At 32.1% G+C, this 21,435-nt stretch overlaps 1 protein-coding gene across 2 annotated transcripts; it reads right to left on the bottom strand.

The window, feature by feature from the left end:
* Nucleotides 1-2,244: 2,244 nt before the first annotated feature.
* On the bottom strand, nt 2,245-18,418 carry LOC106070223 (FACT complex subunit SPT16-like). 2 transcript variants are annotated; one of them, XM_056035180.1, is made up of 25 exons: nt 18,265-18,418; nt 15,785-15,883; nt 15,490-15,654; nt 15,137-15,202; nt 14,663-14,755; nt 14,333-14,479; nt 13,997-14,148; nt 13,448-13,620; nt 12,831-12,995; nt 12,221-12,330; nt 11,788-11,961; nt 11,537-11,652; nt 11,157-11,239; nt 10,544-10,614; nt 10,224-10,348; nt 9,690-9,825; nt 9,382-9,508; nt 8,895-9,013; nt 8,627-8,752; nt 7,931-8,119; nt 7,337-7,506; nt 6,813-6,942; nt 3,555-3,690; nt 3,103-3,177; nt 2,245-2,895 (listed from the first exon to the last, which is right to left on the bottom strand). In XM_056035180.1, the coding sequence occupies exons 1-25, from the start codon at nt 18,328-18,330 to the stop codon at nt 2,702-2,704; spliced, it is 3,207 nt and encodes a 1,068-aa protein (XP_055891155.1). In that variant the 5' UTR covers nt 18,331-18,418; the 3' UTR covers nt 2,245-2,701. The 2 variants fall into 2 exon arrangements, with proteins under 2 accessions (XP_055891155.1, XP_055891156.1); XM_056035181.1 differs by lacking the exons at nt 2,245-2,895; nt 3,103-3,177; nt 3,555-3,690 and adding an exon at nt 5,559-5,812.
* Nucleotides 18,419-21,435: the final 3,017 nt, after the last annotated feature.

Here is a 21,435-nt window from a genome sequence, read left to right on the forward strand (position 1 = left end):
ATTCCCAATTTTTTAAAAATGTGGCTGTTGATAGAAAAAGGTTGCCCACCCCTGATGTAGCCTATTGAAGCGATAAACTTTCTTTTTGCTATTGATTTCAATTTTGTAGTCTACATCTCTGATTCTCTTGGTAGTAAAATGTGGGCCTTGCCACTGAATGAATAACTTGTTCTTTCTATCTAGGAAATCTGACTCTCCTGGTTGAAATGTTCTCAATGTTTTGTTTTCATTGACGTGTCTTTGTGTAACTTCATTGGATTTGGCTGTTTTTTGTTTAGCTGTTTGACATGCTTGTAGGACTTGTTGCTGATGTATTCAGTCTTGGTGCCATTAATGGTTCTTTTAGTGCAACCTTAGGACCTCTCAGATTTCTAATCTTATATAATAAAAAAAAACAAAAAAAAGATAATTACAGCCAGGGCCGGTCCTACAGGTTGCGGGGCCCTATGCGAAACGGATTTGCGGGGCCTAATTTGGGTTGTGATCAGGATAAATAAGTGAAAATTAAGATTTTGTATTAGAAAATAAATTCGTCTTTGCATTTTATTTATAGTTTACTAAGTACAAAATCGCTGTCAAAAATTAACTTTACGAGCCATCTACAGTAGGTAGTAGTTTTCCAACAAAAAGCCGATAAATATTCAGATCTGCCTTTTAGATTTACTATCGACTAGCAAAATATCGCTTTTTTTTTTTTCTAAGAGGTCGAAATAGACTATTAAAGTAAATTAAGTATTAGAACTTCTCGTTTTGGTTAAAATTCGGCTTATTATTACATTTTTATTAAATGAAAGCTGACAATGCCGTTTTGTTTTTTAATCGTGAGTAGGATTGGCGTTTTCCATATTGAATGACACCCCGAAATGACAATTTTGTCTGTTTTAAGGAGATTTTCATCAGTTTTTAAAAGATTTTAACAGTTTCAGCAGATTTTCATGACTTTTTCTTACATTTTATAATTTCAGGAGAATTCCAAGAACCCTTTAATATTAGTGGCCTAAGACGCCCTGATTACAACCTATGTATTTCATGTGTCAATCTAGTCATGCATGTTAATCAATGACTTTAACTTAAACTCTGTCCAGTGGCGTAGCTAGGGTGGGGGAGGAGGGGGGAGAATTTGAAAATCCCCCGATCCCTAGTGAGTTTTTTTCTTTTAAAATTTAATATTAGGCAAAATGCAGGGGCCCCCAAAGAAGTCAAGCCCCCCAGGCCCCCAAAACGATGGAAAATTCCTGGCTGATTTGGGCAACCCATTCCATTCTCTAATGGCACTAGGGAAGAAGGAGCACTTGTATGAATTTGTTCTAGTGTATGGAATAAGAAATGTGACTTTATCTTTGTCTTTCTGAGTATTTCATTAGGTTTTCCTTTTTTTGTGTAAATTATGGTTTAGTGTTTTATGTATTATAGCTACTTTACATTTTATTCTTCTGTCCTGAAGTGTCTAAAAGATTCCTACGCTGTGTTGTCCACATAAACTATGAACATTTCCGAAAACAATTGCTGGGTATGATCACAATATTTACACGCACTTAATGGACCTCATTCACCAAAGGTAAATAAACACATTTAGCCATGTCATATTGATCAAACAATGAAAAATATGTATCTCGTGACAGCCACTATGGATTACATAACTTGTATAGAAGATATATAGAATCACAAGGCTAAAAGTTGTTTGCTTACGTGAATGAGGTCCATTAAGTGGAAAAACACGGAATTGTGATAAAACTATTAAAAATGATTTAGTCTATATTTCATATTTTTATCTTTTGTTAATGTGGCCCGCGACACAAGTGTCGGAAATTAAAATGGCCCGCAGGCCGTATAAGGTTGGGCATCACTGTTGTAAGCATAAGACAAAGCAAAATCAGTTACATCTTGATCAATACAATTTGTACTTTTAATAAGATTTATAACTATAATTTTCTCTTTTGACATTTACTGAAAATTTTTTCTAATTAATATTTAATACCTAATTATTTATTTCTTGTTAAAAGATTTTTTAAAACGTATTTTGCCATGTGGATGTCTGCATTTAATCCTTTATTTTTTAAATAGGGCTCCCTTAAATACATAATTCTTTTAAGGTAAAGAAAAGTCTTTCTTTTAGAAAGATGCAAAGCACTTAGGTTTTCCTTGTGTGGTTATTTTAAGTATTACATTTTTGCACATTCACACTATTTTACTGTGACTGACAGAACAAATATCAAATCAATATTAATAACATAATGTAGCATGTAATTAATCACAAAATTTAATGAAATTGTTCCAATGGACAAACAATGGATGCCTGGCTAGGTGCTCTTACGGCAGTTCCGAGTTGAAACCCAGCTTGTTGATTTCCAGGACATCATGCTTATAAATGTATAAAACTTAACTGTAGATGTGTCTGTGACAAAGTCCGACTGTCTGTCTATATTACACCAATGCTAACTTTGACCAAACGTCTAACAATAAACAAAGATGTCAGCATCAAAACTTCAAAAGTTATTTGTAATTATAGTTGGCAATATTTTCACCAGAGAAAAATTTTCTGGCAAATCCAATAAGATTACAAACTTGTTAAATATAAACAATGTCCAAAGATGCACCCAGGTCAAAGGCTTTTTTTTTAAAAGGCTGAGCCTTCCTGGCAAGTATAACATATATTAAAAAAAACATTTTGTCCAAGTTGGGGTAAAGAATGAAAACAGTTTTAGCGACGTGCTTTTTTCTTCTGTGGTGAATGACTTTTCCCCTTGGATTTGTCTTCTCTTCCCTTAGGTCGGCTGTCTTCTCTCCCTCTCTTCTGTCCATGACGACTGTTGCTGCTGCTGCCGCCACCTTTGTGTGACCTGTGTTTGTGAGATGATCTGGATTCAGGAATCTCTTCATCTTTCTCCTTATCAGCTGCAAATAGAAAGCAAAAATTACTTAACACAAATATCCATATCCAATTAAAGATGAAAAATGATAGTGAGCCCAGATGTAGAGAATAAATTATTGTTTTTAAATGATGAAAATTATAATACGCCACAAACACCACTTCAAACTAAGACATCAGATAATGAAGAATCCTGCTAGAAAGGACAATTCATGTGTATATGATTATTTTACCTCTTCTTGCCTCTTCCTCCAACTCATCCCAGTCCTTGCCACTCTCTTCACTTGATCCCAGCTCCTCTTCTGAACCTGAACAATAAATACATTTCATTGGAATATGACAATCATTAGAACACTCCGAATAGCATCTTGTGTGTATACCAAGCCTTCTTTTTTTTTTTTTTTTTTGTTAAGTTGTACATCTTAAAAAGTGTTAAAAAAAAAATGTACAGTAGCTACTGAACTGATCTTCAAATATCAGAAAGAAAATATATTTCCAACTTGCACTCAGCCATAGACTATTGTTAATTTAAGGCACAACCCAGTTAGGTTCAGTTGATAATAACCTCATAATATATGAAGTAGAAGCTTTATTTGAACCTTCTAAGCCCTGTCCCATAACCACAATCATTTTATGTTGTTTTTCTCCCTCGTCCGAAGATTTAGATACAGTTCCAGTTCACTACCTGATTCATCATCTTCCTCTTCCTCCCAGTTACTTTCTTCACTGTCATCCTCACTGCTCTCATCAAAATCTGAGCCCTCTTCAGAGGGCTGGAATGTGTCATCCTCATCTTCGCTGTCTTCTTCCTCTTTTTCATCCTAAACAAAATGGAAGAGAAATATTGCCCAATTTAAAAAATGTAGGAAATAAAAAAGCAAATTTGAAGAAACTTTTCAAGAAACAAAACTATTTTTGTTCACTACTAATTAGCTTGAAAGGTTCTTATTTTTATTTTTTAAGTTATTATTTACATGCAAATCTATTCATGCTATCTAAAATACTTTTAAACTTGTATATCTGTTTGTATTTCAATCTTGTAAGATTAATTTTTCCAGAGAACAATATATACAAAGTATTGATATGTTAAAATGTAAAAATTAGATTTACTGTTACAATGTCAATGACAAAATAGGAATGTGCCAGTGCATGTTTTTTTAAAGTAACCAAATGCAGATTTATAACAGATACTTTAGCTTAAAAAAGGACAATGAAAAAAAAAAAAAGGATATTTAGTGAAAGTAGTGGAAAGGTGTCTGCAACCAAAGATTTAGTTGAAAAGCAAACAAAAACAATGCAATAGAATATTGAAAGAAGTTATTAAGATTTAATCAAATTCAAGAATGGGTAAGAGGAAATTGTATAAGAAATTCAGGTGGTAAATAAAATAGAAATAATAATGAAAGCTACAAATATGTAAAATACATTTTGGAGGAAAAAATCCTTCATTGAAATTGTATTCTCTTTAGGTTGTTTTGCCCTTTTAAACTTTATTTTTTCACAATGTACTCTACTTCCAGTTAGATCTAGTCAAAATTTATATTTATTTTTTTTTTATTGCAAGATCTAGTACTCGTCAAATTTTGTCAAAACTTCTGTTAAAATTTAATCTAATATCCTTAATATAATCAGAATATAATGAATCATTGCAATGTCATCAGAAGGTGCAAAATGTAAATACACATTTTATTATTAGTTGAAAAATGTATGACATAGTTTAAGTAAACCATGACCATAGACAGCAAACTTTCCAGTGATAAACAGCAAATCTAGACGAAAACCAAGTTCCTTAGTTTGGTCATTTTGTTTTTTCACTATACTTATTTTATAGTTATTGTTATATGTAATATGCATTCAACAGTTGGTCCAAAGTTTCTTATCATTTCTAGTTTAGATTAATAATAAGTATTAATTATTTTATTAAATTGCATATTATAACACAAGTTCTTTGCCAGAATTTCTACTTTTTTGAGATCACTACTCAGGAATGTGTACATCTTACATGAACTGCTCAGTTCTAAAAATAATAGCTCAGAAATGTAAGAATTACTAATATAAAGTAGTTTAGAACTTTCTGGTACCACACTAGAGTAGATTATAATATAGAGTAATTAGAATATAGAGTAGATTAGAATATAGAGTAGGTTAGAACTATTTCAAGCAAGGCAAATGAAAATATTCAAAAGCATACATGGTACTAAAAGTTAAAAAAAAAAGGTCCAGAAAGAGTTTTAAGGTTGGGTTTGATAAATGTACTATAGTGAAATGATTATATAAGTACAGTAATAAATTGAATATTGGATTTAGAGAAGCTTGTTCATAATACATAATGTGTTTCAATTATTTAAAGTTCAAGTCATTGTTTTATCACTGGTGTTCTTTTGCTTTATTTCATTATGTTAACAGATAAGTCACTACATGATGACTTCCTTAATGATGTCGATCATATGACAGGTGTAGCATTGATTCACAATCAACTAGTCAAAACTATTGTTATCAAAAATAAGTTTTGAGAAAAATGCATACTCTAAAGTTTGGTGTCAAATAAATATCAGCAAGGAAGCAAAACAATAAAAATAGTTTTTCATTTTACAAGGGAAAAAATGTTCTGAAAGGAAAGCAAGCCAAAAAGAAAAAAAAAAAGTAGCCACATATCACACAAAAAAATATAATAAAAACATTTAACCATTAGACCCAAATATTGAAATCAGTGTATTGTGCTAATCAATCAAAGCCATAGAGTCCAATTGAATGTGTATTGTTCTAAGAAGACAAACTAAAACAATTTTCCTTACTGTGAAAGCACTTCCAACATACCTCAACAGACATTTTATTGCCTTTAACAAAAACTACTGAAGCATTACAACTTTAGCCCATAGCTTTAGCCTGTTACTATATTTTTGTTTATATATTTATAAAATTGTGTTCAGTACTTACATCACCCTATTTATAGACACAAAACAAAAAAAAAATTATCATTAGGGCTATCAATAAGCTAAACAACAACAAAATTCAAATAATTAACTAAAAATAATGGAATTGAAAAGATTAACAATGAAACAGACATGCAATGAACAGTATATATTATATAAACAACATGTACAATTTTTGTACTGAAGATATTTCTTAACATATAGGTAGGAATATAAACACCAGAGACACCATTTATAAGAAAACAAAACTAAAATCCTAAAAAAAAAAAAAAAAAGATAAGACTTAAAGATAAGGATTTTTCAGTTAAGACATCCTTGTAAAATTTAGTTAGAGGCGAAACTATTGAAGGAGTTTATGAAACTATTGAAAGAGTGTTTACATAACTATTGAAAAAGTTATTTAAAGTCCATACATTTAAGTCTGTGAGCCTTAAATAATTGCAGCATTTCTTTTAACTTTATCATTTACTGATCAGCCATTTGTATAAAAATCTTGATTCTTGTTTATGTCAAGGTTATGGTTTAAACCACTCGACCCTATTGCAGTAGGATGCTGTGTTTACGGTACAGCCCTAATGCAAGAAGCAGTTCTTTAAACATTCTTATCAGAAGATCTCATCATGTATCCTTTAGAACAAGAGCAAGGTGACCTTTTTTTAATAGTAAAACCGGATGTGTATCTCATTTAAAATTTAAGATTTTTTTAAAACAAGCATGCCCATTACCCTGTGCATTAAATTGAGTATTTTTAAAACTTTTAAATAAGGGTATTAAAAGTATGTTTTATTTTAAACTAGACATAACGTTCTATTTTTTTAAAGTTTATTAATTTACAATTAGATCTTAAATTTTTGTTTTATTCACAATGATACTCCTCTTTTGCTTAGGGAATGTTCATGATTTTTCAAACTGGAAATAAGGTTGAATGAGTTAATGAAGAGAACAAAGAAATGGTTTAAACTGTAACATTTGAATCAAAAGACACATTTTCAGGAGACTCAAGTACTTACCTCACTGTCTGGATCCAAAAATGTCCATCCTCCATTATCAAAGAAACCTTCTGGATCATCGGTAATAGTTTTCATAATTTTGGCCCAGTTCAAGCTCTGAACTCCCTCTGTGTAACGGATGTCACAGGAGCTAGAGAAATAAAACATTAAGTTGGCTTGAATTATCAGTATTGGATAAGAGTCAAAACTAATTTTCTTATATGTATAAGAATAATGCACAAAACTGACTTTTTAAATTATAAATTTCTTCTTAACCCTAAAGTTTAAGCTTCCTTGTCTGCAATATTCTTTTAGTTCAAAATGTATTTGTAAGTTAATAAACAAAAAAAACAACAACAACATTCAGTTAATATGCCAAATAATCTTAGATAACTATTACATTCACTATATTGCTTTTTTATTCTTCAACATTTAACCTTTTGGCTAGCAGACTATCACGTGTATCAAGTAACCTCCCTTGCTAAAACATTCAGTGATTAAAAATGCCTGGTGAGAGACAATTAGGGTAAAAAAGAATTCAGTACTTGAGCCACTCTTTGACATGATCCAACATATTCATGGCTATAGAGTTGATCATTGCTGTCTTTTTACTGTAGTCTTTGAAAATAAAAACCATGTCAAAGTTCTTTAGCTGGAAGGAGACTCTCTCAAAATGGACCAGTTCAATATCCTCTAAGGTCACTACAAATGGAGGCTGATAAAATGGACAGAAAAAAAAATAATTCAAAAACAAAACTTACAATGACATGAGCATGGCTCCTAAAAGTACATATGCAATAAAGACAGTTATCAATTAGGATGTAAAGAGAAGGTCTAAAATAATTTTTCTTCACTTAGGAAATCTAAAAAGAAAGCAAACTAAAACTCTAGCCATATTACAAGGTCTTAGTGGCTCACAAAGACCTTCCTTCAGGGAACAGGAAAAAGAAGAAGAGGCAGACAGAGAAAGCTATGGGAAGACAACATAAAAAAGAGGAATGGAGGAAGATGGTTGACAGATCTTGCATTGTGCCCCAAGGGATAGGTGAAGGTGAGGAATAGTACAATTGAATCCCATTTCTATACAATAACTTCCTTGAATCTAAATTTATTTCATTAGTCATGTTGGCGTTGATTACCCATTCAGAGAGATTCACAAGACAACCACTAGTTGGCTGCAGTAAAACTGTACTTCTGAAAGGTGCACCATAGAATCCAAGTTCTCTAAACGGTGAGTCAAACTCTACTTCCTGCTTGGTTATGGCTTCTACTTTCTCACAGAAACTTTTGAAGGCAGATTTAAGTTTCTGTCTCAATTCACGCTCAGCCTATAATGAGAAGACACAAACAATAGTAAACCTAAAGCTATTACAGACAATATAAGGAAACAGTACAAGCAGAAAGAAAGCTACTGATTGTAAAGGAAATGGAAAGCCAGTCAGTGATGGTAATAACTAATTATAGTGATTATGCCCTAATTAAAAATCTTCAGAAAGCATCATGCCAATAGTTTAAACATTATGACATCATTAAAAACTGTAGTTTCAGGGAAAAAAAACAACATAATTACATAAACAATAGATTTATATAATACATATATTTTGTTTTAAAGTATCACAAAATATATTATTTTTGTGTCACATATACCAGTAGTACTGCATTAAATTCAACATCAAGATTTACAAATTCCAAAATAACAGGTTCATACATCAAAAAGAAAAAAATATTGAAAAGCAACAAGAGTAATGTATATTTCATAATGGATTTTAAACCTAAAGTTTTGTTTTTAAAAAAGAAATAAATAATTATAAAGCATTAAGGCAAAAAAAAGTGACCTGTTCAGCATGCAGGTCATCTCTGTCATGCATATGTTGGTGTTTCCCAAGATCTGTTGTAATCTCTCCCACTTCAGTATAGAATTGGACGTCAATGTGTTTTTTTTTACCAAATAAAATTGCATTCTGGGATATAAAAAGTAACAAAATTGAACCAAAAGATCAGAGAGGAAAAAATGTTATGTCAACTAAATGGAAACATTTTATATCTAGAAACAATGTAAGAAATCAACAAGTCAAGGAATAACAGATACAAGAAAATCATTACCCTGAGGTTGAAATGTAGCAAGATAATCATTTCTCCATCACAGGGCTGAAAGAAAGCATGCTTTATGTTGTTGTAGAGAATATCAACCTTATCACCTCGCACAGATGTGAACCTAAAGCCTAAAAAGAAAAAAAAAAACACATTCTTGCTTAATATGCAAAGACAATGAAGTAATAACTATAATTTAGTTCTATTCTTGTAAAGAATTATTTTTTTAACCATAGCGATCAGGTGGATGTATCAAGCATTACGTTAAAAGATTATTATTGAATAATTTGGTTAGCTTATGTGTAGAAAACTTTGCTTGATACTGAACCTAGACCAGGACTTTTTAACAATGAGATTTGAAAACAATGTCCAGCCAGTTCGGAAATATTTGACAGGCAGTAAGTCTGCTTGGCCACAAATTTGTTTACTGCATTCAGAACCAAGAGTGAACTTTTACATCAAGAAATTCAAGTGTCAAACTATTTCACAAACAACTTACCATTAGTGTGAGCTTCTAATGTTCCTGAAATTCTCTTGGAGACAATATTTGGTCGGATATATAAATCTTTCAGTTTAGGGTTACCCCTATTTGGATTAATGATTAAAGTATCTTGTTTCACAATTCCCTGAAATAAAACACATTTTTCTTAATTGAATTAATTAAAATCTTAAAAACTTTGCTAAATGAAATTACAACAAAAATGTACTGAAAATGTTCTTTGTTGTTTATTTTTCATTCATTGTGTTTGATTTTTAAAAAAAACATCCAACCTGGCTATATTTCTTTCTAAGCTATAAACTTTGTACCTCCTTTTCTCTTTCCTCTGCCTCTCTGGTTTTAAACTTTTTCTGTACTTCTTTGATCAGCCTGAAAGCTGTGTTGAGGTTAGAAGATGGTGCTGATATTTCCCCTGGTTCTTTTGTATTTGAACTACGGTATGTTCTGTTAAAAGCATTTCAAAGAGTTTCATTTCAACCATTTCATTCATGTAGCATTAGTACCACTTAGGAAATTTTGAGAATGTGAAGGCATTTTATTTTACATAGGGAAAAAAAAAAGGGGGGGGGAGAAGAGATCAAATAAGAGAAATTAGAGATGAAAGACTTGATGCAAGGGAAACAACGAGAGCAAGGATATGTTTGGAGAGAAATGAAAATGAACAAAAAATATTGCTTGAAGAATTAGAAATTCATTCTACTTATATAATAGTGATTTCCAAAGTATTATTTAATTTAGACTCTATGGACAACTCTAGATGATATAACAGAATAGATGACACAGTAGTATGCAGAGTACATTCTTTTTAAAGCACTTGTCTAAGTATTGTGGTTAGCACTCACATTTCTTTCAAAAATGTTAAATCTGGATTTGGAAAACTGCCTTCATTTCTGCCAAGTGTGGAGCCAGGGTGGAAAAAGTTAATTCTCAAGTATGTGTAATCTCCTTCAACAGACTGGCTAATGTTCTGTCAGAAAATTATGAGTACAAAATAGATTACAATAAAGTAAAACTTTATTCGTTTTGTAATCTGGTTAGTTCAGCTTTTAAATTACATCTAACCTTTATTTATTTTCTAATCTGGTTAATTCAGCTTTTAAATTACACCTAGCCTTTATTTATTTTGTAATCTGGTTAGTTCAGCTTTTAAATTACATCTAACCTTTATTGTGGAAATATGAAATGGTGTTGCTGTACCAAAGATTGGCAAAATCAAAGTTTCATATTTTTTATCTGAAAAAAACAACAAGAGATTGAAAATGATGTTGTTAGAAGAAAGTAAATTAAAAGTAAAGTTTCCCTTTCGCTTGTGAACTATAGGGCAGATGATGTATAGGTCATCTGTTTCTGTAGCCCATGGTTAACGAGGCTGTAATGTGGCCAGCACAACGACCTTACTTTCCCCCAGCTAACGTCAAGTACCCATTAGAGCTGGGTGAACTCTTTATGCATCCTAAAGATCCTGAAATTAAAAATCCCTTGTCTTTCCTAGGATTCCAACCTGGGGCCCTCGGTTCGGAAGCCTAGCGCTTCACCACTCAGCCAATGGGCCTCCAAGAATTAGCAGATTTAATTTCATTTTTGATTAAGCAGAACCACAGTAGTTAAAATTAACCATAATAATAAGTTTTATTTGACGCTTTTTCAAAGGAGTTAACTCTCATTAAGGAGAGTTACTACTTGACACAGAAACAGCTCCACGTTCTGTACTTCTGCTACCACACAAACAGATCTTTTCATCAAGGAATTTTATGTTCACCTTTACCAACACTCACCTACAAACAGCTTTAGGTCACGACACTCAGCTTCTTCAGGGAAATTGTTGGCATTTTTGTAGGAAACATTTGATTTTCTGGCCCTGACAAATATAAAGAAGACATCTTTCTTAAAAACAACCATTGCACTGCTACAAAAATAAAACATACCCCCCCCCCTTTCCCCAATTTTTTTGTTTTTAGCAAAGCCATACAATATATAACATGCTTTGAAAATGTATTTTTCTTTACAGATGCACATTCTGTCCAGGCTAAGTTGAGCTATCTACAATTAAATCTATAAAACAAGCTAGTAAAAGGAGTCTAGCTTAGTTCAATAAAATAATAAATCTATATACCTATAACAAAATAATAACAAAATGACATTTGAAGTTCCTTACTTCTTATCCTCTCCTCCTGATTTGATCCCTCTCAGCCTTTCTCTGGCCTCCTCATTTAACCTTTGAGCAAGCTCTCTTTGGTGCTGCTGCCTCTTCTCTTCAGATGGGGCTTCGGTCTGATGTTAACACAAGTTTGATATAGATTTTTAAAAAGTTGTGAAGATGACAACGCTTGAGTCTGTCACTAAGTAAAACTAACTGCACATTAATCCAAACACTGAACTGTTTCAAACACATGAAGAAAAGCTCACCCTTGTTCTACTTTCAACCATTGCATTTCTCCTTCCTCTTCCTAACAACTGCTCAGCCTCTTTCTCAATGGAATTGTCTTCCTCTTCTTCCTCATCCTCCTCATCATCTTTCAGAAAGATACCAATGTGTTTGAGCAGCTTCTTGGTAGTGGTGAGAACACTTGCTGGACTGCCCTACAATATCACAATACATTCATGATTATAAAGTGACAATAGTTCTACAAGTCACAGTGACACCCCTTGTTTACTTTTTAGCTGTCTAGAGAGATGCAAAAGTAGTACTGGCTGATCACTAGCTTTTATCACACTCTTCAGCTTTATTGATCACTGAACCTATTTATTTTTAATCCTAAGCAAACACCTGAACCCCAGCAAGACTTCAATATTAAACAACATCCCCAAGTTGTGTACATTGTTATGCCTATATCCTGACCTCATTCACAAGTACTGTGTCTCCCAAGAACAAGGCAGCCTTTTTCTCCTTCTTGTCTCCACTCTTTGTATCCAAATCAGCAAACCCAATGTTGACGTTGAACACCATGCCTGGAGGATGTAATTATAATACAATCTTTACTTGCTCAAATGTACCAATTACACATACAACTTAACTAACTTGGGTTCAGAGTTAAAATACTTTTACAAAATGAATTCCAGATATTTCCCAGACAATGTCAAGAGTCACAAAGTATCGAGTACAATAAGGTCAAAAGAAATGAAAAACAAAGAGATTTTCAAATAAACATGGATATATTGTACAAGTATTTTTACTTGGGGTACTAACAATTGAAAATCTCTTAAGAGCTTAAGAATAGTTCAGCTGATTTTTTTAACCTGGTTGAGAATGTCAGAATGTCAAAGTATTTGAAGTTTTGCTGATTTCGTTTTCATTAAGACATTTATCAGAAGATGTTAAATAAGCTTGGCCCAGTAAACTCATCAGCATGTCTCTTGACATTTGTTTTATTTATTCACCATTTTTTAGAATTAAGTTGTAATTTTGAAACACAATAACAATAAAAGTCAAGAGTTTAAAACTACCTTACCTTTTTTAGCTGGTGCTCGTGTTTTGGGTGCAATGAGAAGTGATGCTTCCCTAAACTCAATGCCCATTGCAAAACCAAAACTTTTGATCATTTTATCTTCTAGTTCTGGATGTTCTTTCTTCACTAAAGCTAAACCAGCATCATAGACATCACTCAGTTTGACACCTTTGTTTGGGTTCAGAAAAAAAAAAAAAAAAAAACATGAAATAAAATACATACAATAAAAATCATATTCTATGCCATGGTATTAAAAGAATAAAAATTTAATCAGTCTCTTGTACAAAATAACAAGACATGATCTAATTATTAGTCAAATTACCCCTTATTATTTGGGTGAGAATTGAAAAAATACTGGTCTGCATAACAACTGGTTATACTATATATTTATAATAAAAAAACAACAACATTAATTTACAATTTGGATTTGGAAATAGTGATTTCCTGTATTTTGATAACCTGTGACAGTATTCTCTCAAGATATATGATTTGTGAGTCACTATGTACACAATGCCCATTATATGAAAATATTTTCATTAGAGCAGTCAATTAATGATCTGTAAGTGTATATACTCTAATGCAAAACATTGTTTTTAATCTAAACAAAGAAAACTACTCACCATGCTGAAGCTTGTTGATTACTTCTTCTTCTAGCTGGACAAGAAACTCATACACTTTCTGAATTGGTTCTTCTGGATTTACAAGTAGAGTACGAACTATGTTAGAGCAGTAAGACTTGTATCTGACTCCCATGGCACATACAATGGCATCAAACTGAAGGTTGTTCTCATCACTAAAAATAAAACAACGATTTAGTAACTATTCACATTCAAGTCAATTATTAAAAAAAAAAAAAGCAACTAGATATTCTCGTTAGATAAAAACTAGGAAACTTGTATGTATATACCTACTAAAAATTGTGTCAATATATAAATAAAAACTATTGCTGTTGCTTAAGACCCAACTTTAAATTCTGTTTATATTGGTGAATTTTTGTCTGCAATGCATAGACTGTATTTGTTTAGATCTCTTTTCAATCAGTGCAGAACATCAGCAGAAGTAGATAACATTAACTTGTATAGTTTTGTGACTCGAAGACAAGCCTTATTATTATCATTAGTTTTGTGACTTTGAAATAAAGTTCATATAAAAATGTTTGAAGGACTCACCTAGTGGTGCTGAATTTAAGGCTGTACTTTCCACCACTCTGAATGATGGCTGGATAACAGACATCCAGCTGGCTCGTGTCTACTCCTGTCACATATTTTTTGTTCTGCAAGGCCTGCTCTACACCATCTGAAAGTTTTATGTGCTTCACTTTCTGTTAAAAGAAAAAGAAATAGACAACTTTAAATGGTTGTAAATTAAAATATTAGAATAGAATATGAGTGGATATAAAAAAGATCTTTGGATAGAACTTAATGCTTAATGCTCAAAATTCATAAGAGAATTTTTAGTTCTTTGTTAAACCATGACAAACTAATGACCACAAAAATCTTTAGTACCTTATCTGCATCAATGATTTCCATGATCTGTTCTTTTAGATACTTGTTGAAAACATCACAAGTCACCTGACTGGCTTTTTGGATAGTTTTTATCTCCGACTCCTCTTTAGGGGCCATAATATAAGCAAACTGAGATGACACATCAACCTGACCAAAGTCATTGTTTTTTTTTTTTTAGAATACCACTCAAGAAATCATTTAAATTTTGCATCATAGGTTAAATGAAAGTCACCATTACAAAGCTAAGTAAAGGTGTCTACAGAAATATTTGATCAAAAAAAAAAAAAAAAGAAAGTATAATAATTGAACACCTTTCTAAATGATACATACTTTTTCAAATCCAGCCTCTTTGATTGCATTCCTCCATCCTTCCATTAGCTCCCCTGAGTATTTGTCTTTACTAAACTCTCCAACAGTTTTACCCTGGAGACAAACAAAATGTCTGAATTTTACAAGGGAACTTGTTCATTCTTCCACATTCCTTAAAAGCAACAGCATATATTGCTTTCAATATAACTTTACCCACATTTGTTTAAGCTGATTGCTGAATTTTAATTATCAATAGCACATTATATAACATAGATATCAGATCCAATAGCTTCCTAATTTTTAGGAAACCAGACTGGCAAGATTCGTCTGGAATTTAAAAAGGTCGTTTCTGAGTATAATGAGAATTAATGAGAAAGCTTTGCTATACCAAATAACAATCTTGATAGGACTAACTTTTCTTTGCTTGACAACCCAAAAGTAATAATAATCACAACGCATCATAGACTATTATACATATAGCATATCAATGCTCACTTTTTTACTTTTCTTGATGTAATCAATTAGCTTTTGAAAGTTTGCTTTATCCTTCTCTTTGTCACCCTGTAACAGATATAAATCATTGTAAAATAATTTTACACCCATATGTGTAAAAAAAAATGTTATCAAATTTCATTTCTTCATCTATAAGATTGTAAATAATCTCTGGGAAAAAAAAAAAAGGAAAAACAACATCCTACTTACTTAATAAATCCTCTGATTGATATTATGTTGATATAAAATGGTAAATGGATTTAAAAAATAAAATAAAAAATGTTGATTTTCTCAGTTTAAAAAAAAATTGTTTTCAATATTAAAAATAAAATTTCAGAGTCAATGAAGTCAAAGACCTTTTCTCTTGTTATCAATTTCAAAGCTGGAATGCCTTGGTCGTTTTCTTTAGAGCTATCTAACTGCTTCAAGAAATCAATCTTCTTCTTGCTTGCCATCAAGCAAATGACTTGCTGGCACATGACCATAATGGTATCTGTTAGTTCATAGCCAAACAACCATGTCTGGAGACAAAATAAAAACCTTTCATTTTAAAAAGTAAAAGTCAACACACATAATTCAACTGTAGTTTACTTTTTTTTTTAATCAGTATTAATTAAAGTAATCATACCAAAGTATGAAATTCAAGAATACCTGTAGAGCTGTAGATTTAGAGTAAATTACTTCTTCATCAACACCAACAGCAGTGATCAGGGCATCCATTTTAGCTATTCCTTCCTCACCAGTTGATTTCTTTAAATTTTAAACAAAATTATTTGAGAAGAAAACTTTTTTTTAAGAAGGCAGAGATATTTGTAACATATAAATCTAATTTGATTAGCATAGGTCTACTATTAATTAAGAGAAAAATACACAAGTTTGTTAACTACTTCAGCTCACTCATGTATATATAAAACTGAAAAGAAATATACATACCATGACCTCTGCTCAGATAAATACTGAGACACCCAATTTATGACAAGGTCATAAGTAAAGCAACATGAATATATGTTTGGAGCAGAGGTCAAGTCAAACAACATTAAGGAAAAGTAGCTTTTTATATAATATACCCCCAAACAACTTAAGTCTACATTAGTATCAAGAATTATTTCTTCTGGGGCCATGAAAAATGGCACACTAGATAGTAACATATTAATTAGTCAATTGGTTTGAAATCCATTAAGACCATTGTGTATAGTAGACATTTTCAATGTTATTAAATGTTTTACTGAGCTGAGGTAGACATGTAGATAAATAAATAAAAACAATGACTGGTCAGTAAACACTATCTCCTTTTAAAGGAAATGATTCCCTGTCCAATAAAGTGTTACTACTTCCAAAGACACTATTCAGTCTAGTACTCAATTAGGTGCATCCAGCTAAATGAGTAGATAAAAGAGGGAGTACAGGCAGATGAAGGCCCTAAAGAGGATTGACCATAAAGTCATGATGGAATAGGTATGTTAATTAAACATATGAATCAGATTAAAGGACGATAAGCACACAGGGACAGTGGTTGGGCGAACAAGGGTAGATCCATTACTTTATTGACCAATATATTGCAGAAGGTGTTGTCACAATACACAAATTAAATCAGTTTAAATTATATACTGGCACTGTTTATATGTATTCTAGTAAGTATAAATCATAATAAATTATAAATTCAAGCTGCCTTAATTCCCGTCCATTATCTTTACATTCATTTGTAAACAAATATTAAAAATTAGCAACTTCTTTTCTACATTTAGATCTAGAATAATCTAGATATTTTAATAAATGTGTGATATGAGAATAAAATAATTTGAACTAAACTAAAACTATAGATCTACAGTCTAGAGTCAATCTAGACTCTAGTTGTCTCTTGTACAGACTCAGTATAATATAATATATATATAATATAATAAATATATGTACTCTGAGTCGAATCTAGATCAAGTAAATTTGTTAAGAATAAATAATGAAAAAATTAGATCTAGATATGACTAAATATATATATATATTAATTATTGTTTCTTAATCTTCTAAATCTAATCTAGATAGATCTATGCTAAATATTCAGTAATATTGTAATTTATATTTAGAAATTTAGGTCTAGATCATGATAATAATTAATATATATAGACAGATCTAGAATTCAGATTATAGATCTAGTTTATATATTTAATATAATAGAATCTATGATACAGACACAGTCAGATAGTTACATATAATCAATCATAGATTCTATTCTAGATCTAGTATTATAATCTACCTAGTATTCTAGAATGGGGGGGGGGGGGCTAGGCTAGGCATTAGGCAGTAATTGAATCAAGAAAAAGACTATACGTACAGTACAAGATCATGAGATGAGGTCAGACATCAGACATATTCACAGATATAATAAATCATGATGTCTTATAATAACTTATAAGAGCCGACTAGTCTAGACTAGAGTCCAAAGTGACTCTAGACTAGTCTAGACACTATCCAAGACTTGGTTAGAGTCAGACTGACAGTGACTCCGTCTAGACTAGACCAGATTAATTTAGATTTCTATACAGAAATATAGACAGATAGTCACAGTCAGTGTCACAGTCAGTACTACTCACTCAGTCTCAGAATACTGAATACATCTGATCTGCCTGGTCTAGAATACTATTCAATAATAACAATAGATTTCAATAGATCTACTACTAGTACTACTAGATTTAGTTATTTAGTAGAATCTAGATATAATCTAGTATTAGTATATATTACTATACTATAATCTATATATATAGACCTATATAATATACTATAATATAGATCTAGATCTAGTTAGAATTTTATAGATTAGACTGTCACTAGGTCTAGTGACTAGAAATAGCTCTGGAATACTCGACTCTAGATTACTCTAACTCTAGACCTATCATAATCTAGATACATGTCTAAGACTATATCACTATCACTCAGTATTCTAGTATTAGCCTAACCCTAGCCCACTAGAATGACTAGATCTATCAGACTATCGAAAACTGGCTAGCCTAATCAACTAAACGTCTATATTGACAAAAATTAATGAATAATGTCTACAGTCAGTAAATGAATGAGAAGTGCAAAATTAAAAGTTTAGTATTGTATTTCATTTACTAGAACTATTTAAACGAGTCACTTACAGCCCATGATGAGTATATTTTTTTCATACGCCTATAAAAGGCGTCTTTATCAACTTTAACACTCATATTTGTTTTAGTTGCATCTATCCTCTAGTACTTGAATGGCGGGATATTGACGTCACTCATAAAATATGGAAGATGTTTGTTGACATTCTGGAAATCATTATTGCTTTTTTTTATTTTTATTTTGCCTTCGTTTATAAATATAGATATAGATCTACTCGATTTTTATCATTTAATACATTTCAAAATAATCTTATAAAAATTAACAATAACATTTTTTTTTAGTTTATAGATCTAGCTTATCTAGATCTAGTTTTGTAAGCATTAATTCTGCTTTGTTTCGTTACCTAGAGTATTCCATATGTGAGTTTTTAGTAAGTGAGAGAATATATATATATATATAGAGAGAGAGAGAGAAGAGAGAGAAAATAGATCGATAGGCAGGGCGTTTTTTTGTGACAGTACGCACCGGCACGGCGTACCGGCACCTTTTTCAATGTGGGGAAAAAAAATATTACTTTTCTTGTATTTTAACGTTTATTATTAATATATTAGTAGTTAAAAGGCTATTCATCACTGAGTACCGGCACATAATCACTGAGTACCGGCACATAATCACTGAGTACCGGCACCTATTTTTTTTGTACAAAAAAAAGCACTGTATATATATATATATATATATATATATATATATATATATATATATATATATATATATCATGGGCGTAGCCGGGGGGGGGAACTGAATTTAGTCACTGATTTTTTGCTTTGATTTTGTTTATTTTAGGTGAGATTTTAATACTAAACTATCACTTGCCTCGAGCATAGCAAGGGAGGTTTTGAGTTTAAAACTTCTACCAGGGGGGTTTTGAGTTTAAAAACCACTACTAGGGGGGTTTGAGTTTAAAAAACCCCTACCAGGGGTTTTCGCAGTTAAACTCCCCTCTTCTATAACACAAAACAAACAAAAAATGCAAACGACAATCCCCCAAATTTCAGGAGCACAGTTAAGGAAGATTTTGATTTTTAAACCCCCTCCGAAATTTACGATAAACCCCCTCTTCAATATAAAAAAAGGAAATTACACACTCAAAATTCTACGAGCGTAGCCAAAGGGGTTTTGAGTTAACCCCCATTCCCTCATCAGTAGGGTTTGAAGGTAAAAAATACCTCTTCAATACCCGGTATAAAAAACAGCAACTCAAAATGTTATGAGCGTAGCTAAATGGGTTTTGACTCAGTTTTGAATTTAAACCCCCCTTCAGCGGGGTTTGAAGCTAAAAATACCTCTTAAATATTAAAAACAAAGCAAATTATACACTCAACATGTTATGAGTGTATTCAAAGGGGTTTTGAGTTTAAATTCCCCTCCAGTGGAGTTTGAAGCTAAAAAATTCCTCTTCAATATAAAAAAAGAAAATTACACACTCAGAAATCTATGAGCGTAGCAGAATTGGTTTTGAGTTTAAACCCCCCGCAATCGGGGTTTGAAGCTAAAAATTACATCTTCAATGTAAGAAAAAAAAAGCAAATTACGCACTCAAAATGCTATGAGCGTTGCCAAAAGGAGTTTTGAGTTTAAACCCCCCTTCAGAGTGGTTTAATGATAAAAAATACCTCTTCAATATAAAAATTAAAAAAAATTACACACTAAAATTATTTGAGCGTAGCCAAGACGATTGGGGGTTTTGAGTTTAAATCCTTTTAGTACAGATGGCTTATTTTTTAAGTTTAAAACCCCTCCAGATGGTTTTGAGTTAAAAATCCCTTTACAGAGCGTTTTGAGGTGGAAAACCTCTATCTTCAATATTATTCTAAAGCAAACTACTGTTACTAAATTCTATGACCGTAGCAAAATGGGGTTTTGAATTTTAAAACAAACATAACTCCAGAGATTTTTTAGTTTAAAACCCCCAACAGATGATTTTGACGATAAAACTTCCCCTTTCGATATAAAATCTAAAGCAAACTACAGTCACTTAATTCCAAGAGCGTATTCAAGAGAGGTTACACATTTCTACCAGTGGCGGGGCTCAATTAATAAAGTGCAGTGAATAGTCATCTGCCGAAATTGAAAAACACTAAATGTGGCTCAACAAAGATGGATTAGACATTTTTAGGAGTCAGTTATAGAGATCGGGTGTAAATCAAGGAAATCCTATGCCAAACTGGGAGTCGACCCCTTAGTAAGATTGTGACAGAGCGTCGCATGATGTTTGCGGGACATGTTCTCCGACAAAATGAAGTAGGCATAAGAAGAGTTGCAATGACATCCTAGTACAACTTGGCGCCACACATTCATGGAGGTCCTCAGAGCAGGTGGGAAGAGGCCTGAGACATTACCAGTGACAGATTTTTGTGGAAACAGCTTGACGGTTAATGCGCCGAACGGCGCGGGAGGGTGTAAGTCAGTAAGAATAACACATTAGGTTTTTGAAATAAAACTTTTTAATAGCAGGAAAATGCACTATAGATACCTCAGAATATGCATTTTGTTGGCTTTCAATATCAGAAATCGTGCTTGGCGGCGGGGCTCTGCCCCGCGCTGGGGGAGCTCCCCAGACCCCCTTGCTAGCAATGGCGGAAGTCTACAATTTTTCCACCAACTCCAGGAAGAACCTATTCTAGGGCACAATAAGCGTCTTCCAAAAGAATGATGGGTCAGAATGTAATAAGGATTGTGTACACCCACACATACATAGCCTACATATAAATATATTTTTTTCAACCCCTCCCCCCCCCCGAAAAACAATCCTGGCTACGCCCATGATATATATATATATATATATATATATATATATATATATATATATATATATATATATATATATATATATATATATATATATATATATATATATATATATAAGAGAGAGAGAGAGAGACCTCTCTCATCTCATTATAACAGACGTTACTTCAAAAAGAACATAATTACGTCCTACGCATATCATCTCATCTGTCCCTTGACTTTCGCCGTATGTGTGCTGTGACAGTTCTCGTAACCAAATCTCTCTACTTCTGCTCAGCAGCAGGATATCAAGAGGGATGCCTGTCCATTCTTTTGTCATGTTATCCAGCTAGTTTTTCTTTGGACGACCCTTTCTTTGTGCTCCCTCGATCCACTGAACCTTGAAGAATGACTTTTGATAGTGAGTTATAGGCTATCTT

Source organism: Biomphalaria glabrata, chromosome 7 (genome assembly GCF_947242115.1).
Source record: "Biomphalaria glabrata chromosome 7, xgBioGlab47.1, whole genome shotgun sequence".
NCBI classification, from domain to species: domain Eukaryota; kingdom Metazoa; phylum Mollusca; class Gastropoda; family Planorbidae; genus Biomphalaria; species Biomphalaria glabrata.